Source organism: Amblyomma americanum, chromosome 7, assembly GCF_052857255.1.
Source record: "Amblyomma americanum isolate KBUSLIRL-KWMA chromosome 7, ASM5285725v1, whole genome shotgun sequence".
NCBI lineage: Eukaryota > Metazoa > Arthropoda > Arachnida > Ixodida > Ixodidae > Amblyomma > Amblyomma americanum.
This window is the reverse complement of record NC_135503.1, coordinates 55,978,524-55,992,330: the sequence shown is the minus strand read 5'-3', so window position 1 is coordinate 55,992,330 and position 13,807 is coordinate 55,978,524. Positions and strand designations below refer to the sequence as shown.

General features: G+C 48.5%; 1 protein-coding gene across 2 annotated transcripts in view; it reads right to left on the bottom strand.

The window, feature by feature from the left end:
• Window positions 1–2,002: 2,002 nt before the first annotated feature.
• The window catches only part of LOC144099153 (uncharacterized), a 175,815-nt gene continuing 164,010 nt past the window's right edge, over window positions 2,003–13,807 (bottom strand). Inside the window, exon 2 of one of the 2 annotated variants that reach the window (XM_077632270.1) lies at window positions 2,003–7,552. In XM_077632270.1, coding sequence (XP_077488396.1) covers window positions 5,958–7,552 — 1,595 coding nt within the window. In that variant the 3' untranslated portion in view covers window positions 2,003–5,957. The remainder of the gene's footprint in view (window positions 7,553–13,807) is intronic. The other variant, XM_077632273.1, reaches the window with a different exon arrangement.

Sequence of the window (13,807 nt, the reverse complement as noted above, 5' to 3'; positions counted from 1 at the left end):
CATACACTAACACAAATGGTAATGGAAGAATTCGCGGAATCCACATTTTCTGTCCAGACTATACGCATCAGCTTCTTTACCGCTGGAACAGAAGACGACGGCAACCTCGCAAGCTCAAAATTTATTTTATGCATTAGCGTTGTCATTTTATGCATTTAAATTTCTGCCTTCACAGTTCGATCTGTAAGTCCCCGCCTTGTGTTGGTTCTGAGCTAAACTATCAACACTAAGCTCTTAATCATGTGTTGTCCGTTCACCGCTTTTCTGATGGCTGCCATAAATCTCGCTTCGGAACAACTGGGCATGGCCTTCTCTTCTGGATTTGTACTTTCGCTTCGGGCCTGTAGTACATGTATACGTTTGGAGACAGTAACGGGAATGATTTGCTTCCCCATACAAAACTTTCTTTTAGAATCTAGACGGTTTCAAACTTTGTCTCTATTCTTATTTCTCTGAGAGTACATTCCCACGATTAATTTTTTTTTTCAAACGTTTTTATTATGTGCACTCAGAGCCCTCTCCATGTCATTCAGTTAATGAACTGTATCACAGAAACGCTTTGCTAATCATTTTCATATCTCATTCCTGCTTTTAATAACACGCTTCCGAAATACTTTTCAGCGCCAGGGCACCTGGTCATGGCCAATCCACCGCAGTGGAATAATTTCAATCTGGTCAACATCCAAAGTTACGCAAATGAGGATAATGCTTACCTCCAAATTTGTGGTAGTGTAGCAGAGAACGACACGCCGGCTTGTCGTCCCGAATACCTCAGAGGTGTCGAGGTCGCTTGCCGGCGTCTTCCACAGCCGGGGCTTCGCTAGCAGTCTTTCAATAACAGCCTCATTTAATGAAACGACAAACGTTGGCTAGTTGCTGCGCCCGTTTTCTGCCATGCTTCTAAGTTTATCGAACAGGATTGAGCGTTCTCAATTCAGGACGCTCCACACCCCAGGGCTATGTCATGGTGGGAGCTTTGCATTCCTGTGCCTGGTACTTAAAGGGACACTGAGGAGAAATTGAAGTTGGCTTGTATCGATAGAATAGCAGCTCCTGACCACAAAAACGCCACTCTTACTGAAAACAAAGCTCTTGTAATGTAGAAAATAGCAAGAACCAAAATACAGGTATCGCCGCCACAGGCCAATCTCGCAAGTACAAGCGTGATGACTTCCTAGGACAAGAGGCGCCACCTTGGAGGAATTTTTCTTACATCATGGACGTCGCGAATCTCTAAGGCTGGCAAAGGAAGGTTGCGCACCGCACCGCTAGCCGTCAGAAATCACGGAGTCTGCGTTTACGTCACGTGTCACGTCACTCCGTTCTGAGACGTCATAAGAGTTGCCGTGGCGTCATAAGAGTTCCCTGAGTTTGAATCAAAGCGGCGGGAAACACTTTTTCATCTTAGAATCCTAATTTCTTTGAAATAAATGCATCTTTCGCGCACGGATAAGCGGCAACGAAGCCATGAAATGCCGAACTATCAGATTTTGCTAACAAAAAAAATTGATAGAGTTCTTCTCAGTGTCCCTTTAAGTGGAGCTGCACCAGTGCGTAAAAGCGATATTCGTGAGACGTGTCCTTCGAAGATCCTTGGGCGCGTTCCACATTCTACAGCATAGCCGAAACATTTGGCTGAGATGCCTGACAGCTTGGCATTCAGCGTCTCCCGGGTGCACCACTTCAGCGAGCTACTATGCTGAACGGTATCCTTCGCGTGGTTTCTTGAACAGCGGCAGTAATGCACTACCTCTGACGGGACAAGCTTACTTCTTCAAGCCTTATTCTACAAGCGGTCAGTCGGCCCGAGATTGCGCTACAGTGGCGTCTGGCTGCTGTGGCACATGAACCTTTCCAGATTCATCCATTGTGGTACGAGTCAGCGCTTAGTAGTGGGGCCGCAGCCCTGTGTCGATCGTACGACAAGTGCATTAATTCGGCAATGTGGGAACTACACAATATAGTGCGGAGACTGTAAAGAATTAACAAACAGAGGCATGTTGAACGCTGCTTTGAACAAAGTTTATGTAATAGGATTGCAGTGTCAGCACCGAGGGGAAAAGGGGGGCGCTCATCAATATATGTACACACAGAAAAAGAACACGTCGCTCGGCAATTGCGGGCGCACCAGACACGGAAACTATCTTTAAGGAACGGTTCCACGCATGCGCAGGGCGTAGCCAGGCGCGTGTGTTCAGAGGCGATGCACCTTGAAGCAGAGAAATGGGGCTTGTCCCCCATTTCTCACAAGGCCGCTCTGCGCATGCGTGCCTATTCTCCTCCAGCGCTCCACCGGTTGCAAATAAAGCCGCTAGCTCCTTTTGCCTATGCGCAGTTCGCGCTAGAGACAGATGCGACAGATGGCGGCAGCTGCCAAGTGCGCACTTGCCGCTTCGCAGGCGCAGCTGGCTCCACGTGTTGCCAGATCGCGCCTGCGTCTCCCACGTGCGTTTGTTTTAAACCAGTAGCAGATGAACTTTCACCATTCCACAGAGGGCGCCACATCTTGCGAAAAAGGAACTATCGGAGCGGTGAACTTTGCGGCACATTACACTATATTTTTACGGCGCAACTGAAACACATTGCCGTTTAACTTTGGGTGTGTGTGCCTTTGCAGGAGTTACAGCCACCGTGCGCTATGTGCAACTGAATAACTGGTCACCGTGTCTCTTGCGCCCGCAATCGTTCTGACATGCAAAAAAAAGAAGAGGAAAATATGATGGCACTCGCGACACACTCTTCGCTAAGCGCGTGAGGGCCGAAGGAGACTACATATTCCACGCAATGTGCGAGTTTGACAAAATGACCGTGTCTGGACGACCGAAGATGCTTCCAGGGTTTTTTCTTTTCACAGCGACATTTACACCAGCGAAGCGGCAAGATTCGAGCAAAATTATTCCTCGGCTGGATTGTAAACACGAGCAACAATAGCTGCACTCTCTTTACCACCATTCAACTGTTCAGATGCACATATCTGTACATATTTTTGTTTCCTCGCAAGCAGAACTGATATAGCTTGTGGTGCTGCAATGTAGCTCGTGACTTGGTGCGCTGCAGCATGCGGGCTTTCAGCGAACTTTATAGATGCAGATAGAATGGCAAACTGATCACAAAGTTTCTGTCGCAAGACGACACCCTGGTGTTTGAGCGGAGAATTTGCGTACCTTCAAGGGTGTGCAAATTCTACAGAACGCTACGGCGGGGAACACATCGGAGCCACGAAGCTTTTCCCGCGCATAATCCGTACGTGAGCAGCCGCCGATGCTTTGGATGTCCTGTTAGATCGATCAGAGCGCCAGGCGCATGCCAGTTAGAAACGCAAATTTGAGTACGAACAGCTGAGTGATTCCGGTCTTCGATACCAGCGCAGAAACTGATAGGTGGTACTTGGGGTTACTGGGAAACTTTGGGGCAGAAACGCACAGATGAAATCGCGGTGAGCATTGCGAGCGAGGATGTACAACACGACAAACATTGTGCAAGTCCGCGAACACTCCGCGAGGCACCCCGAGATGGCGCATTACGGGCACGGCGCTACGCGGCGTAGTGCTTCACTCTATAAATACTGCAGCGAAATTTGGCGGCATTGCCTGTTGGTGCCAGTATTACAGCAGCTTGTCCACTGTATGAATGATGGGGAGTGCGCGAATTCGAATATATTTGGATCTGAACGTCCCAGTGATTTCGTGTACGCTTTTGAGGGCCAAATTGGCGGCGTAACGTATGCGTTTGTCCATAATTGATTCGATTTAATGTCAATACAATAAAAATTTTCTCCCTGCAAAATCTGAAAGAAGACTTCTTGCTTTAAGACGCGAAGCAACAGTACCTCTGGTTCTTGACAATGGTAAAATATTTCCTAAAAGTAGCGGCCTGCGTCGATTAATAGCACGCAGTCATTTTGGTAAAACAGTACAATTGTGCGATGATTTTAGTCACTTGAGTACAAAACTGGTTGCGCAGGCGCTTCTCAACGCCAGGTGAATCATGCGCAGAAGAAGGCATTGAAATCGATTAGAAAAAAAGGTGGTAGGGTTTTAACGTGGTTAAACCGAATAGACGTGCCAAAGCATGTGTTTAGCCTGCATGGTTGGCTCGTTGTTTTGTTTTGTGTTTAGCTTGTGTTTAGTTTAACGCGGCGATAGCCTAGTGCTCTCATGCAGTGGCCAGCGAAGCTGATCTCTTCGCGTCACCGCGGGTTTGACACCCAGTCGCGGCAGTAATTATTTTGCTTCTCCAGGTTGACCAAGGTCACCCTCAAGGTCAAGCTTCTCACAAGATATATGATTGGAACCGCATTAACTAGTGCTTTCGCGCTAAAAAAATCAGGCGCGACAAGGACGTTCGAAACCAACTTTATAAAAGAATGCGCTCTTCCCATCATTACCTGGGTGCATGGTTGAACGATAACAGCGACGGGTAACCCTCTGATATTATGGTACGAAGCTCATTCTATCCAAATAACGACTCTTGCATGGGCGAACTCTACCTTGCGAGGAATACGGTCACTGCTTTTATGCAACCATCGCGAATTGTGCTGCACTGCGCGCCAACGGTGTGCTCTGCCCATTGCCTGTGCTGAGATAATACTGAGCGCGGGGACCCCCCCCCCGCATTGGCGGTGAAAATAAAGTTGCCGGAACGACTAAAGGTCTGGGCATAAATGGCACTGCAGGAAGAGTCGGGCGTTTCATACGTTGGCAGTGTCCAAATTTGCACCACGAAGGGTGTTCCGAAGGAACGACTCCTGTACGGCGATGGTGTACAGTGACTCCCTCTCATCTACCAATGGCGAAACGTTGATGTGAATAGCGGAAACATCCGGAACTTTCCGGCTCCTAATACGTCCTGTGCTGCACGACCGAAAAACCGGCACTCCTCTTTCTGGCTTTTTTTTTTTCTACTGAAATCTATCGCCATATCGGTGTTAGCCTCATCGGAGTTAGTAATATTGTCTGGGGGGAAAAAAAGAGGATACTCGGGATGTGACGAAGACCAAAAGTTGCGTTTCAGTTGCCTGAATACAGTCACGCGTGCATAAACTGCTTTTGTAAAAGCGAGCTGTAAACAAGCGATCAAACTCGCCAGAGTGCCTAGCTGTGCGATTATAAAGCCATAAACTCAGCGCACTAATTTACTCCATCTCTTATCTATTCATGGATTATACCTGATACAAAATTTAAAATCTTTTGTGCGACTAAATGTCTGACCTAATCCGGTCCATAACTGTTGCTGCGTTCAGACAGGAAAGTAAGCCGTTCGCGATGTAAATTGTGCTCGGTGGAGATACAGGTGGCAGCTTGAGTTGAGGCATGCAGCTCGGCGCGGACATAACTGGTGACCTTGATGCAAGGGACTTCTGTTTGGTTGCTCGCCATTAAGCGCAATTGCTCAACAGAATCACTTGAGCATATTTTGCGTGCGTGTTGAAGATGATAAACGACCCTGAAGGCAGTCTTGGGTGCAGGCAAATAGTCTCCAGAGATCACTTTGTTTCCGCAGCTCACTAGCACCGTGTAAACGAAAGATACGCGTTGCTTTCCTAACAACAGCCGTCCCTCCCGCAGCGACCGTCACTGTATGAAAAAAAGGAAAGTAAAATAAAATGATCACGCAGCGCACAACGATAAATTTGCAACGGACTCCGCCGCGGCGACGCGGAGGTTTAGACAGCTAACGCGCCATTAACAATTGTAAAAGGTTTCCTTTACGCACGGCAGCTCGTTGCTGTCATCTTCGGCATCAACACTGAGCACAGTTATTGGACAACCACTGCACAATAACCGGCTCACGTGAGTAATCCTAAAGGTCCGGACCAAGGCCCTGCAGTGCACCACGTGTTACACAGGTCCTCGGCAAATGGTCCTGCAGGGTCCGCACGAAGGAACTGACTCATGCATGGCAGGGCGTGACTGAAGCCTGCTGTATACACCAATCACTGGTTCCACACGGTCGGCCTAGTCACGTGGGCACTTCCGCTTAGCGTCCCTTCCAGCTGCGCCGTCCTCTTCGTCGAGGTGCCGCTTCTCTTGTTCCGGGACCGGACTCTTGCAGACGATCTTGAGCTGCACCGTGCCGAGGCTTTGGCGGGCCGCTCTTGGTTGCGACCTGGACCCACTGTCCTCGTCCTCCGTGTCCACCGAGTCCCGCATGTCGTCGTGCTCGGGCGTCACCCTCCGCCGCCGCCTCTCGTGGCGGTGGTGGTGCTCGGACGAGCGCTTCTTGCCGGAGTGGTGGTGGTGGTGGTGGTGGTGGTCCCTCGACGCTGATGGCGGCGTGGTCGAAGAAGATGGAGCCGGCAGCGCGGCGGGCGACTTGAGCGGGAGCGGTATGGGGATCGGTATGGGAATAGGGATCGGTATGAATATGGGGTAGGGCACCATGACGGTGGGGGGAGGAAGCAGAGGATTCGGGGAAGGCAGGGCGAGCGGCGGCGGTCGGGGCAGGCCCATGGGTGGAACGACTCCCGTCGGCGGCGGAGGCCCTGGCGCAGTGTGTGGCGGCGGTGGTAGAAAAGCCCGCATGGTCGGCACAGCGGCGGCAGAAGGTGCAGCCGATGCAGCGGCACTACTCGGGTGCATCCGCAAATGCGGCGGCGGTGGAACCGGCGGGAACATGTGGAACGCGGGGTGCGGAGGCGGCAGGAAAGGTCTCCCGCCGGGGTCCGGCAGCGCTCCGGGTCTGCACGGCAGTGCTAACGGCGGTAAGACGGGAGCCAGCGGAGGCGGACTGCCTGGAGTGTGCGGGTGATGTCCGTTGAGGTGGAGCGTCGACGCCGCGCCGGGACTGCTCAGCGGGGTTGTGCTGGTCGCCCTCGTTGGCGACCTCGCGGTGTGCGGCTGGTGGTTGTGACCAGAGGACGAAGACCCGACGCCGCCATCTTGGGCGCGTCTGGCTGGCAAAGCCCGGGAGGACCTCAGGGACCGACGCCTCTTGGATGGCTTCGTGTGCGTTGCCTTCTGGGAGAGGTTGACCGGGTCACCTCCGGCCCCAGAGTCAGGTGACGGCTGCGACAGTCTTGGGGGCGGCGGCGGCGGCGCCGAAGACGACGGTGGCGGCGGGGGCAGCGCAGGAAGCGCGGGAATCGTGGGCGGAGGTGGCGGACTCTTGTGGTCGTCCTCCCTCTCCGAGGACGCGTCGTGCCCGTTGCTGGCGCCCGGCGGCTGGCTCTTGCAGTCCCGGAGCCAGAGCTCGGGCGTGATGAGTCCCGAGGCGACCTTGCAGGCGGCGTCCTGCAGGTGCGGGTGCATCTGCAGGTGCGCCTGCGTCTCGCGGCAGAAGATGTTCATCTTGTACTGGTTGAGGCACTTGTCGCTGCAGAACTGCAGCTGCTGCTCGCCGTCCTGGAAGTCGACGTAGTTGACTGTGTGCCGCACGTGCTTGCACCAGTCGCACACCTTGTTCTTCTTGAAGGAGGCGCGGCGGCACTGCGTGAAGCACAGCTCCGAGCAGAAGGCCTTGCTGCCGCTGGTCGTCTTGAGCGTGAATAGCTTCATGCCCACCTTCTGGCACCAGGCGCACAGGATGCAGTTGGGCGGCAGGTTGGCGCCATCTGCGAACGTAGAAAGAGCAGAAACAAATTGCAGCACTAAGATAACAGGCCACAGCAAACATGCGAGCTTACTGGTAACGCAAACAGCAGCTTTGGGAACAAAACAAATCCGCATTATTCGGCTGCTGCTTTTATTACGCGCACTCGACACTTAAACGTTCCAAGTGGTCGTGTTGAGCATGCACAACTGTCAAGCCTATAAGCAAAGCAGAGTACAGCGTTTTCCAGGAATATACGGGCCAAATGATTCTATCCTAACCAGTGTCCAGGGACTTTCTAAGATCCCCGGACGTCCTATGCTTCAGAGGGGTGAGGACGATTGTTTCTCTCGCCTTGTAGAGTGTAATTCTGGCGACGAAAAACGAACCACACTGCATGGAATTCATGGGCAAGTTTGGCTCTCGCTTCAGGAGACAACTGCTGTCAGGTGTGCTGCATACCGTCGCCGGCAGCGAGGGAGGAAAGATAAGTAATCCTTTTATGCTGTGGCGTTTCATACGTAACCAGTGGAGATCACACGCTTTTACGAAAGGTATCAATAAAGTTTCAGCTCCCAGGCTACCGAAAGATTCTGCGTCGAAATGGATCGAACGTATTTTTTTCCAGGAGCAGATTACTTTTTGACTCAGTCTTGCCAACTGTCGAAGAACTTCAGCCCCCAGTGCAGAGTAGAAAAATATGCCACTGTAGAAGAATGCGGAGTGCTGACAACACGAACGGCGCACTGCATTGATGACTTCGTCGGAGGCTGACCGCGTTCCCTTCATGCGTTCCGTCTCCTTGAGAACCAGCCGGATGTTCGATGGCGCGTGGTTCGAGCTCTACGGTGCAGTCACACCATAAGAGGCAAAACTTACTGCAACCGCCTCGTATGTAAGCACTCCAACCGAGGCTGAAGGAAAAAATAAATAAAACCGTCAGCTCTAGCTAAGACGCTGGCAGACGAAAATCGGTCGCTTTGTTTCAGTAGATCTCATTTTGCTCATTAAAAAAAAAAAACACCGAGCGGGCTACACTCGACTCAGAATCTGTACAAAATGTAGCCCTGCAGGTGACTTCATGCCAGAAACATTACGTGAGTCCATTCGCTCTACGCAGGTAATTTTTTCTTTGTGTCGTTATACCGCCTACAAGGCATTGGAACACGCATGTTTATCTCTTTGCATCCGCTTACTGCTGAGTGTTGGCGTGTCCATAGACTTGGCACATGTTTCGGGCGTATAGCCAAGTTGCATCTTCAAGCATTTCTCTCCACGGTCGACGAAGCCATGCTTAGGGATTCGTCGGCTTCAGCGACCAAGGGAATGGTCAGTGGAGGAAGGTAAATTGTGCTGACGTTCAGATAATGATAGAACTCTTGAAGTGATAACATCCTATGAAGGCACAAGCGTTTGATGTGCTAGAAATACTGGCTCCTCAGATTCAGCTCGCTTTTGTGATTGCTGTGGCAGCTGCAGTCGATTGCGCCACTAATACGTGTGTTCGTGGTTCTCCGAGACATTAAAAAATGAGTGATACGCAAACCCTTAGCGTAGACGAATAGGATTTCTGACTCGTGTGACTACCTTTTAACGTAACTACATGTTTCTAAATGTACAGTAATGCGAATGAGTGAGGTCCCTAGTCCTCTAGAGTGTAGATCCCCTTTACTATCTGAATAGATCACTGTCAAGAAAGAGTAACCTACTACAAATACTTGGATGTTGATATAACAAAGAGTTAACACAGAAGGTACATATTAATCACCTCAACAGCGCAGAGCATGCTTTGGGTCAAACAGCTGAACCTCGTTATAACGAAGACGAAGGGGCCGCGCGATTTATTCGTTACAGCCGCTTCATCGTTGCAGCGGAAGGCAGTCCTGGTTGCAACTGCCAGGTGCCAGCAGGCTCTCCTACCACTGTGTATACACAGGACAGCACAGCTGACGTTTAGCCTCCGCCGATGTGCGTTGCGGGGACCTACAATACAGCGCACCGAGCGCCCTTCTCGGGGCTCAATATACGCGCTCCAATCGAATATGTCAGCCTTGCCCCGCGTGAGCTTCAGAGCCTAGAAAACGAGTCTTCACGGAATAACAGGGAGAGATCTGTCCAGAATATTTAACTCTATTGTCTAGGTGCTGGAGCCGACCGCTGCCAAACAGGGTGCGCGGGGTCAATTTCGTCGCGAGTACCTGTTTTAGTTGGCTTTGCCGCACAGCTCACGAGCACATAAGACGAAACACTTCACCGCATGACAAAAACATCTTGCGGAGAATGCGTTCGGCAGACTGAAGGCTTTGACGATGACCGCCTCCTGGTCATTGCAAACAGTTCTGCTCGTTCGTTCTCCGCCGGTTGGCCCTGTGAAAACAGCGGAAGCTCGATGCCATTAAGTCAGCAAGCTCACTGCCGAACAGTTTTGACCACGCGGCCATGCTGCGAAAACGAAAATTAAGAAAAAGCAGAGTGCGCCCGCAGTGGGTCGGGTGCAGTGAGAAGATTGCAGAACGGGGCAGCTGCAAGAACGCTGGGAGCAGCGGGCCGTGAGCACCGCGCAGAATGCCATCGTTCAACGCAGAAATGTTCAGAGCAGAAAAGAGCGCGAGCGTCAAAGCACGCGCCGAAACAGACGCACTGTCCTTACAAACGCTCCATGTAGGCCTCTGCTTAAGACGAGGTAAGATTTCCCGCTTGTTTTGTGCAACGCTCAAAATGAGCAAGTTATGCGTAATGATTTAAATCCGGCAGCATCGAAATGGCAGGGAAGTGCTGGGAACTGTTACAAATCGACGTACTCAGTTCGAACTGGCCAGCGGTTTCATTGAAGCTTCGTTATATCCCGTTGTAGGAGAACGTTGATTCATAAAAACGAGGTACCACTTACATGGACTTTTTTTAAAGCGATATTTATTGCCCCAGGGCATCAATGACGGGTGAAGGTGTGATAAATGATGTAGTAGAGATTAAATGAATGGAAAAAGGCTAGCTGATTTGATGAAGTCCAGTAGAGAACGATGGTACGGTCCCTGCGTCCAGGCAATGTATGAAGCAGGGTTGCTTGGTGAAAGGCCTGCTACCATTAGGTGCCAGATCCTTGTAGGCTTGAGAGCTGGGCAGCCCCACAGCAAGTGATGAATGTCGGCTTCAATGTCCTCGTGTTTACATATCGGACACACTGGCCGAGGAAACCAAACTCGGTACTGAGGCCACTTCCGAGTGACGGCTGGTGTTTACATGGACTTCTATGGGAGCATCAGAGGGGAATGGCTATTCCCTTGTCACATCCGTTGTTTCCCAACAAACCGTTTCATTACAGAGAGTTTTTACCGTAGAGGACCAAACATCGCACTTCGCTCCTCTACATTAAAACTTCTTTTGTACAAAAAGAGTAAATTAAAAATTACAGCACGCAGCCTCAATTTTGGACGCTAATCACGTTAGTTAAATCCACAAACTACAAATGATTGGACATAATGCAGCACGCATTCATTATTTCTATCGACAGTCTTAGCGCAAGCATAACTTTAATGAAATCGGAATTAAACTTGCTTAACCTAGCCGCCCGCCGAAGAGCCTTTTTTGCATCTGTCTCTTTCATAAAACGTTTCATCGTCCCACTTTACCACACGAGTTCTTCTAGACGCCAGCTTGCGTACCGTCTTGATTTGATCGCAACCACTTAATAGCCTAACCACACGCCGCACTATATTTTATATGTCGTTTGTTCCCGAAACATCGCGTGACTGTAACCGCCTTCCTGCACAAACAGCAATTACTGGTAACAGTTAACTTTTGTTCTGTTGTGCTCGACGAAACTGCTCACTAGAACTGTATAACTCTTTGATTGATCCCCTGTTATTTTGTTATGCTAATGCACCGTATTTGCTCGCATAATGAACGTACTTCCTCCCCCCCCCCCCCCCCAATCTTAGAAAATTGGGGAATGCGTTCGTTACGCGGGGTAAAATGTTCAGAAAAATTTTGAAGCTGTAGAAATAGGACAAAGAGTAGGCAGGTTGAAAAAATATATAATTCACCCGGTACGACTCGCCTAAATAAAACAAAACTCACTCCTCATCAATGTTTCCGCGGTCGAGAGAATATTTAATCAAATTTTAACCTTAAACCCGTACGTATGACTGGCCCAGCCGCCCATAATTTTGTCCACAGAGAAGTTCACTCTAATACGACTAACGCTATTCAGTGCGATGAACAGCCCCAATAAGCTGTTACAATCATTATCTGCCATACTGAACACAGAAACCATTTGTGACCAGGCGTGGTTTCTATTGGTTCTCGGATTCCTTGCGGAACATAATTATATATATATATATATATATATATATATATATATATATATATATATATATATATATATATATATATATATATATATATATATACAGCACCGGACGCGGTATTCGGAGGTTGTGGGTTCGGATCACGCCGGCGGCATGGTTGTTTTTTCTGCTGCCTGCTGCTTTATAAATAATTTTCTTTAAACTAATTCATTGGCAGTACACATTAAAAAAAACAATATATATATATATTGGTAGAGGGTGGGCGCTGGTGAACACTCTCAAGGTTCGCTTACACGCAAAACATAAATACCCACGAAAGCAGCAGATTGGACAGCCGTCGCCGTAGCTCAGTTGGTAAGAGCACCGGACGCGATATTCGGAGGTCATGGGTTCGGATCCCACCGGCGGCGTGGTTGTTTTTTCTGCTGTTTTATAAGTAATTTTCTTTAAAAAAACTACTTGATTGGCACTAGATATTAAAAAAAAACATTCTCCTATGCACCTTGATTTCGGTGACTGTTGGCTTCCTTTATATATATATATATATATATATATATATATATATATATATATATATATATATATATATATATATATATATATATATATATATATATATATATATATATATATATATATATATATATATATATATATATATATATATATATATATATATATATATATATATGGGTATTTAAGAAGCAAGCGTAGGTTGATTTTCCCATTATATATATTTATTTAGTAGTGGTCTGGACATTCTACAGACGTGCTTTATACTACTGCGTGTCTGTTTCGGCGGTAAAGAATTCCGCCTGATGGCATTAATAATCAATAAGAACGGAGAACGCAAATAAAATGACGATAGATTTGCGCAGTTAGGCCAAATGCGAATTAGGTGCGCGAACACTGTATGACCATAGTTTTGCATTGTTTGTCTCTTTGTTTTGCGTTGCTTATCGCGGTTATGCTTCGTTATGCGTGACACTGATATGTGATTAAAGTGGTATATCAAGTGTATTCCGTGTGCTGTGTGTGTTTGCGTGGCATGCATGGAGGACTGTATAATTATGACAATGTTTTATTACAGTCGTTATATGCTTGCGTATCAGTCACGGTTACACTTAAAGTTCAAAAACTGTCCTGTGATCAGTAAGTAGTTCGACACACATGGCACATTGGAAGTCATAGACCCTGTCTGGAACATTAAATATGTGTAGCATTTTCCACTGCGTAGTAACCACATTCTCCAATGTAACCAGATACAAATTACACGTGACGACCTATACATACAGGGCGGGTTGACCGCAATCCTGTAGGCAGCTAGGTTGCCGCCTGCCCACCGTGACAGGAGGGCCACCTGCCAGAAAGACCAGAAGGACAAACGGCGTTTTCCGTGAGTGTAGGCTTGAATCCTGGTGAACTAAAATAGGATGCGTTTATTACGCCAGGGGGAAAATTGTACTATTTTACAGCCAAAGTAGGGGGTGGGTACATTATGTGATATACACGGTGTTAACCCATCCGCCCTATAAAGCTTCGACCTGTGGGAACACGTAAATAAATAAATAAATAAATAAATAAATACTCAGCAAGGGTGTGGATTCTCTGATTTTGTAATTGGATTAGGACGAGAATGGTGAAAACAAAGCAAAGGAAAAATATGAGCTTAGAACATACGTACGGGCTTTGACGTGCATGTGTGATCACATCCTTTATCCAAGTTGGACATGTACTTTTATCTTTTCTGTCCAAAAATGCTTCGTGCTTGGGCTATGAAACTGTCTATGTAGATACTTAGCGCTCGTAGGAGTGCTTATCTTCTATATATGTCACATTTCGCGTGGTTTTCCAAGCGTGGGTTCTGTGTTTAAGGGACCATAGCTTCGGACGTGTTTTTGAGTAGCGCGTACGGAGGCACCACAAAGAGGAGGAAAGAGGTGCATAGACGGAGGATGTCTGACGTGTGT